Here is an 8,974-nt window from a genome sequence, read left to right on the forward strand (position 1 = left end):
CTATGCTCTTTAAAGACACCAAGAAGTTTATTTTGAGTTGTGACACTTGACAACGAATGGGTAGACCAGTTGCCTCCGATGAAATGCCTCTTCATCCACAAATTTCCATTGAACCCTTTGAGAAGTGGGCATTGGACTTCATAGGGCCCATCTCCCAAATGTCGAAGAAGAAAAAATATATTTTGGTATGCACTAATTACATCACCAATTGGTTGGAGGCTAAAGCATTGTATGCTGCCACTGAAAAGGCAGTAGTAGAATTTTTGTTTGAGGACATCTTTACGAGATTCAGTGTGCCTCGTGAAACAGTCACAGACCAAGGTACACAATTCACATCAAATTTGGTCAAGGCACTCATGAAGCAGTATCAATTTAAGCACCACAAATTGACTCCTTACCATCCCCAGGCTAATGGGAAAGTGGAGTCCATGAACAAAGTTTTGGAATCCATCCTTACAAAAACCATTTAAGTGCATCACAAGGATTGGGTAGATAAGTTACCAGAAGCACTATGGGATTATCGGATCACTTGGAGAAATGTGACTGGACACATACCTTACGAGTTAGCCTATGGTAAACAAGTACTCTTGCCCATCAAGTTCCAAGTAAAGACATTTAGAACTGCCACTCAGCTGGGAATGCATCTAAATGAGGCTCAAGAGCAGAGATTGATGCAATTGAATGAACTTGACGAAATCCGACAAGATGCCTACCACAAAACTGCATTGGTGTAGAACTAAAGAGCTCGATGGCAAGCCAAATTTATTAAGAAGAAAATCTTCCATCCAGGTGAATGGTCCTTGTTATATGATAGTAAGTTTAAGCATTTCAAAGGTAAATTCTCCACCAGATGGTTAGGACCGCATGAAGTAACTGAAGTTTTTTATAACAGTTCAGTTTGTATTTGTACCATTGATGATGATAAGACTTCTTTTGTAGTAAATGGTCATCGGCTTAAAGTTTATCATAAACCACTTTCATGTGATCAGTTTTTGCAGGAAGTTCGAAAGGATCCAGGGTTGGAGCTGATTCATGTAAATGACCAGCCCCTTGCTGGTTCAACTGATTAATTTCTTTTTATATATATATGATGATGAGAATCTGAAACAATGGGTGGGTTAGGGTTCCTGCTCTGGACTATGCCACGGCATACTGATTTTGTAGTCCGCTCTCACTGTCTGCCCTCGTAACAACTTTCTGAACCGCCTCTACCATTGACTACCCGCCCTCCTACCTCTTTCTTATTTACTTCCTGCTCGCGTTTCTCCCTAACCATAGCTGTTACCGGTTAGCACTTTCACCTGGGCGGTTTTAACCTTTCACCGTTTACCCTTCCTCCGTTCCTTGTTTCAATTCCGCAGGCAGCTGTCAGCTAACGGCTGAGACAGTTATGGAGGATAACCTAGATTATTCAGCAGACCCATCGGAAGGTGAGCCCATTTGGACGGAGGCCAGGACCACTCTTGAGGGTTTCTACTCATTTGACAATGAGCTCTCCGAGGAGATAGGTGCCCTTCCCTCCATCTCTAGCCCTCGTTACAAGTCGGTCTCGCTGCCAAAAGACACCCCTGTTAACCCGGAGTTCATTTCTCAACCGCTTTCACCTTGCTCTTTGGCTTTTGTTGAGCCTCAGGATGCCCTTGATGGCCTAACCCTAGGCGCGGCCTCTGCTTCGTTCCCCTCCTCGTCTAGCTCCGGCAAACCCTTGTCTAAACCCCTCTCGACCTCGGCCTCTCTAGCATCCGCATATTCTACATTTCTTACCCCGACGGCTCCCCTGCAAGGCAATTTTACTGGTATCGGCTCCATTCCTAGGTTTTTTGCTTCCATCCCGTTAGACACTACTAGGGTTTCATCATCTCCAGCAACTACTCAGACTACCATTCTGCCAGAAGCGGTGGCCTCTAGGTTCAAAGAGGGGTCTAAGAGGAAGCGGAGTCTCAAGCTTAAGAACTGCGAAGTTTTTCTAAAATTCATAGAGGATACTCCATTATTGGAGTCTATGGAGTCATCGGAGAAATTTCTGGTGGGTTGGGTCAAAGGCAGACAATACAGTGTGGAGCATCTGCAGAAATGGACCATGGAAGTATGGGGCCATCACCTAAATGATCCCCCCAAGGTACAAAATTTTGTTAAAGGATGGTTTGTGATGCACTTTAGTTGCTTGGCACATACCAATTGGGTCCTTTCGACTGTTTGGCACATTGACCAAGCCCCTGTTCTCCTTCGGAGGTGGACACCGATGTTCGATCCTGAACAAGAACGGGTGGATGCCAGACCTATCTGGGTTCGCCTCCCGAGGCTTCCATTTCACTTCTGGATGGAGGACATTTTCAAGAGGATTGGGAACACTCTTGGTAACTACCTCACATATGATGCCTCATTCCAGACTACGGGGCGCATGGCATATGCTAGGATCCTTGTACACATGGACCTATCTAATGGAGTTCTAGAACATATCAATATACAGTGGAGGAATATCACTAGACGATAGATCCTGGACTATGAGGGCATCCCATTCAGGTGCCAGAGATGTCACAGAGTTGGGAATTTGTTCAAAGATTGCCCCCTTAATGGTGGTTCTTCTAGGAAAGCTCTGAGATAGGAGCCATTTACAAGAGAATTTTTCGATTAGGTGGAACAGCCTCGGTCCTCTGAGGAATTGCCTCGGCACACCATTTCACTTGTTAGGAGGACTAAAACACACTCTGCCCCTCCTGCTATAGCTGCTCCTCTAGACAAGTCCTCACAGAAGAAATGAGGAAGGCCTCCACTTTGACTTCCTCCTCCGTCATTAGATATTTCCCGTTCTGCCTCTGGTGATTCCATCGACTCGGGTATGAGCACCCCTCTTCCTTTTTCCTCTCTTTGTTTCTCATATTCTAGTGATTTTTGTCATCTGGTTTCTCTTTGGAATTGGGTCATGGGCCAGTATCATCTACTCCCCCTACCCAGATCACTTGTGACATCTCCCCCTCTCTTCTTATCATTGCCCCTACTCCCCCTTCTCTATCCTCTACTCCCCCTAACCCTCACTCTTCATCTGCTATTATCCCTGCAATGTAGGGGTATCAGACCCATTCTAAGGCTAAGAGACAGGAAGTGGATCATGTTGGCCTTGATATTATCGCTCCCCCCCATCGCATAAACTCCCTTGAGGCCGACCCTCTTTTATTACAAAATCACAATCCTAAGCGGGCGACGATATTGCAGCTGGTAAACAGTCCACTATCCCTGGGGTCCTTAGAGCTAGAGAAACCCCCTCTGAACCCCCTCCATGAAGATTCTCTCATACAACTGTCATGGGCTTGCTAGGCCTGAGAAAAAACTAGCACTCCGTCAGATAGTTCAATCCGATCATCTTGACATTATTTTCTTACAAGAGACCCTTGGCCCCGTTGCTGACATTTCTAGACTCCTTGAGCACATGCTTCCAGGGTGGAAGTTCACTGGCCTTGATGCACAATGGAGATCTGGAGGTATATCCTTCGGATATAATGCTCGTTCCATTAAACTGATCAACTGTTGGGGAGGGGCTGGTCATATTGGAGCAGACATTTTTTCAGTAGACCTAGGCATGAATTTTAGAATTTTTAATATCTACGGGTCGTGCCAAAACCGACCGGAATTTTGGGATAATCTCTTAGGGTCGAATACCTTCTCTGTTGATCACCTGATTCTGGGTGGAGACTTAAATTTTTCCATTGGACACTCGGAGTCATGGGGCCACCATGCCTAGAGAGATTCACTCTCGGACTATTTTTCTTACACCCTGGATAATCACTAGCTGATAGACATTCCCTCAGCCAAGATTCAAGCTACCTGGAGAAATAATTGGACTGGGGAAGATAGTCTTGCTCGTAGATTGGATCGTTTCCTTGTCAAAGAAAGCATACTTGATTTGGGTTTTTGTATTAGACAATGGGTCGGTTCAGGAGGGATCTCAAACCACCTCCCCATTTATATGGAAATTGATGGCGGAAGAGCTAAACCCAAAGGTCCTTTCAAGTTCTGTTCAGCTTGGCTCAAAGAAGCCTCCTATATCAGCATGGTCACAGACTACTGGAAAGAAAACCCTCCGGGTGCCGGGGGTAACTACACAAAAGGATTTCTACGCAACCTCATTATACTGAAGAGATTGTCCAAGCAATGGGCACACAATAAGAGGATACAGGATGACCTTTCCTTGAGACAAATTGAAAATGATCTATCGATTTTTGAAAATGAATAGGGTGGTCTATTCATCTCAGCTGAACATAAGGAGAGGATAACATCCCTTTATTCTGCAAGAGGAAATATTCTTAAAGACCGTGAAGAAGTTTGGCATCTTAGAAGCAGGGCGATTTGGATGCAGGAAGGGGATGCTAACACAAAATTCTATCATAAGTTTTCCAATGGCAGGAAGGCAATTAACACTATCTAGCAGCTCCAGAATGATGATGGACTAATAGCAAATACTTTTCCGTAGTTAGCCTCTCTTGCAACCTCCCATTTTAAGAGAGCTTTCAGGGCCCCTCGAGAAGTAAACCTGGCTGAAATTATTAGGGTTGCCCAGCTCTTCCCACAATTTGTGGAACAAGAAGAGGGAGAGGAGCTATTCAAGGAGGTCACCTTGGAAGAACTGGAGGCCACATTGAAATGGTTCAAGAAAGACAAAAGTCCTGGGCTGGATGGTTGGACCATCGAGTTTTATTTGGCCTTCTTTGATGTCCTAGGTACAGATCTGCTGCATGTCATTGAGGACTCCAGAATAAATGGAAGAATTGAGCCATCCATCACTTCCACCTTTATTGCACTTATCCCTAAGGCTGATAACCCTTCCTCTTTTGATGAGTATCGCCCTATCTCTCTCTGTAACTGCCTATATAAGATTATTGCCAAAATCATCACCAATCGGATGAGACCCATTCTCTCCAAGCACATCTCCCCGGAAAAATTTGCCTTCCTACAAGATAGACAAATATATGAAGTTTTTGGCACTGCCCAGGAAGTACTGCACTCGCTTCACACCAGGAAAGGCAAAGGTATGATTCTGAAAGTGGACTTATCCAAAGCCTTTGACCAAGTTAACTGGTTATATATCAGAATGCTATTAACTCACCTGGGGTTCCCCTTCATTTACATTAAATGGATTATGAGTTGTATCTCTAACATATCTTATAGTGTCTTGGTCAACGGTAGTGCATCCCCATTTTTTCTCTCGGAAAGAGGACTTAGACAGGGCTGCCCACTTTCTCCCCTACTTTTCCTTCTTGTCATGGAAGTTCTCAATTGGAAGATAAAGGAGGAGCACAGAGGTGGCAGATTTCAAGGCATCAATATCACAGATGACTGCAGACTCACACATCTACCTTTTGTGGATGATATCCTGATCTTTCTGAATGGAAGTATTGGTGATTTGACCTGCATCAGATCCATCTTCTCATTATTCATGTCGGCTATAGGTATGGAATTAAATGAGCACAAATCAACTTTGACTGCGACTGCATGCACTCAGCATGAGTTACATTTTGCTCTCCAACGATTTCGATTCTCACAGTTGAGTCTTACAGAAGGCCTAAAATATCTGGGATACAAGTTAAAGCCCCTGGGTTATAAGATTGCAGATTGGACTTGGCTCATTGCAAAAATGGAAAAAAGACTCAACATCTGGTATCTTAAATATCTCTCATGAGTTGGCCGCCTCACTCTCATAAAGAGTGTTTTGGAAGCCACTCCTATGTACTGGATGTCCTTGGCCTGGATTCCTAGAGGGATCCTTACCAGAATACAATCCCTTTGTTGCAGATTCCTATGGAAAGGTAGCTAGCCGGGCAAGATTTTTGCTTGGGTAAATTGGGAAGCTCTGAATCTGCCTAAAAAGTGGGGAGGTTGGGGACTTAAAAAACTTGATGATTTCTCCACTGCTCTTGCTGCAAAGCTCGGTTGGCATCTGCTCACAGGTGACAACCTTTGGACCAAGGTGACAAAATCTAAATATATCGCCCCTCTTTAGATCCTAGACTAGGTCAGGAGACTATCAGAAGCCCTTACGGGATTTCAACAATATGGAAGGCTATCATCAAGGCTCTGGGCCCCATAAGGGCAGGTCTCACCTAGAGAATCCATTTAGGTCTAAATGTTCATGTTGGTATTTACCCATGGATTGGGTGTGGGAATTCCACCTACCTGTAAATCTCATCCAGCTGCTTCATGAATAGAATGTCACTCATATTGCACACATTGCTGATAGAGAGAACTCCTCCATCCTACATCAGGCTTGGAGATCTGCACATCAACTTAACATTCCCCCTCATTGGCACCATCTGTGGGAAGAGTACACCCAGGTGCTCTCTGAAGCCCATATCCGCATATCTGATGAAGACGATGAGATTATTTGGGCCCTCTCAAAATCTGGCAAATTCTCTCCAAAAGATGGTTATCTGGTGTTAGCAGAGTCGAGGAAGCCACAGAATATGGAAGCCTGGTGGCAACATCTCTGGAAGCTGAAGGCACCCCCTCAAACTAGATTACTCATGTGGTGCATATTACGGAACAAAATCCCTACTGGGGATAATCTCATCAAGTGGGCACAATATGGGCCACACTGGTGTTACCTATGCAAAAGCGAAAATGAATCCGTTTTTCACCTTTTCCTGGAATGTTTGGAAGCCCGTCGACTATGGGAATTAGTCATCCCGACAGTTGCCCCTTCCTGCTCTTGGACAACTACATCTGTTGTTGAGGCTTGGTGCTCCTGGTATTCCTCCTCTACCTCCCCCAAGCAGTGCAACCTCTCTATGCTGACTTGCTGGGCTATTTGGATCGCCCACAATGCCCTCATTTTTCAGAACCTTACCCCTCACTGGCCTATCATTGTGGCCAAGGTGCTAGCTGATTATGCCCTCATCCCGGATGATCCTCCTCCCTAGAGACCCTGAGTTATCATCCCTAAACAAATTGACATCAACAAACCGTGGGCATATTTTGACGGGGCTACACAGGAAAATGGCTGTGGGGGGGTGGGGCATTTTGCATATCACAGCACATCACTCATTTAGCCTACTTATGGGACTCAGGAAGGGCACAAATAATTTTGCAGAATTATCAGCAGCAAAACAACTTATTCATTTTGCATTGGAGAAAAATTGCAGAGACTTACAATTATTTGGAGACTCCAAAATTGTTTGTGATTGGTTGAATAGGATTGCTAGATGCTCTACATACTCCCTGAGTCATATTCTGGAGGAGGCCCTGAGACTGATTACTTATTTTGACACATTTACTTGTAAACATATTTTCAGGGAGCGGAACGCAGCAGCTGATGGCCTTTCCAAAGAAGCTGCGCTCTGGGAGCCGGGCACTCTGATGATACGGGAACAGCTCGATGATGCTCACTATCAGTATTATCACTGGCCATTTATGGATCTTCATGCATAAATTTTCAGGATATATGGTTTTTTGTTTATGTATATATATATATATATATATATACATATATACATACATACATACATACATACATACATACATACATACATACATACATATATCATGGATAGCTTTGGTTTTATATCTATTGTATTTCTTAGTTTTTTTTGGTTTGTTACCTCCCTGCGTGGATTAAGGTAACAACATTTTAGAACTCGGATCTCTTGACGATGACAACTTGTCATGGATATGTTCAGCATATGCATATGCATCTACAAAATGTAATTTCTTTCTATAATTGAAATTATGATTTTTCCTAGGGGAAAAAACAAAATAATCTATATATATATATATATATATATATATATAAACCAGTGGGTTGTCACTTTTTATATCCACAGGTGGTTCTCCCCACAACCCATGTAGAATAAAGGAGAAATTCACCAGGAGCAAGTTTATTCCTTTATCCAGGACTAGCGGAACATATGGAAAAGGAACCCGTGGAGTCTTATTTGGAGGCCTTCAGACTATCTAAACATGAAGCTCTTGACCATTGACTGATCTAGGCTTGCAAAATGATATGGATCAGTATTACTCTATGGATTCCTTGAGTATAGAATTGTTGTTTTCTAGGCTCAAGGAAATTCTTACGGAAAGGAAACCCCTGGAGTCTACTATGGGCAGCTCAGACTCTCTAAATATGAATGCCTTGATCACCAACTAATTTAGGCTTGTGAAAACCACCTGCTGCAAGTCATCTCTATCTTCTTTTAATAAGAAACTTTTTACAATAGTTCTGTACTGATGCAGTCTTATACCAGTACGCAGGCTTCTACCTGCAGAAGGCTACAACCTTCTCTCATTCTCCAGACTCTCCTGGAAGGGAGCTACAACCCCCTTAGCTCTTGTACTAGCCGATCCATTTGCTAGTACGTAGGTGCCGGCCTACTGAAATTCTCCAATCTTTACTCATTTTCTAGCTGCTACTGGAAGGGAGCTACCACCCCCTTAGCTCTTGTACTAGCTAATGTACTCGTACTTAGGTTTCGACCTACAGAAGGCTACAACCTTCTCTTTCTTCCTCCAGGTACCACGTTTCATACATTTTCAGACTGGATACTCCTGAAGCACAACACATTAATCTGAAGGCCACGTTTCATCCAATTTTCATACTAGACCCATCAATATCATTGAAGCACAAAATCAATCAATACTAGCATCATCAATCTCTGAATCACTGAAACACTGAAACCTTGTCACCAACACAGTCACCAAAACACAGAACAAACAACAGAACTCTGCAGCAATAACCAGATCCAAATGCAACTTCAAATATCATATATCGTAATGTATACACTACTATGACGAACCAAAACCACGTACATATGCACTTTCACCAAAGCCAACCCGCATACATATCTACAAATATTTTCTCATAACTTTGCAGATGTTCTAGACATCAATTATACCCATATCATAACATTTACAGAACATTACATGCGTCAATATACAGATCTAGAATAAGCATGATCAAACCGTATAGAGATGATTCATTCCAAGCCAT

At 43.4% G+C, this 8,974-nt stretch overlaps 1 protein-coding gene across 1 annotated transcript; it reads left to right on the forward strand.

The window, feature by feature from the left end:
• Positions 1 to 6,987: 6,987 nt before the first annotated feature.
• LOC149142474 (uncharacterized) lies at positions 6,988 to 7,419 on the forward strand. The gene has a single exon (XM_089451492.1). It carries the CDS (start codon positions 6,988 to 6,990, stop codon positions 7,417 to 7,419), a length of 432 nt encoding a protein of 143 aa, XP_089307618.1.
• The last annotated feature ends 1,555 nt before the right edge of the window (positions 7,420 to 8,974 follow it).

This window comes from Pinus tabuliformis, chromosome X (assembly GCF_031772625.1).
Source record: "Pinus tabuliformis cultivar Carrire ecotype Pingquan chromosome X, CPIR1, whole genome shotgun sequence".
Taxonomy (NCBI): domain Eukaryota; kingdom Viridiplantae; phylum Streptophyta; class Pinopsida; order Pinales; family Pinaceae; genus Pinus; species Pinus tabuliformis.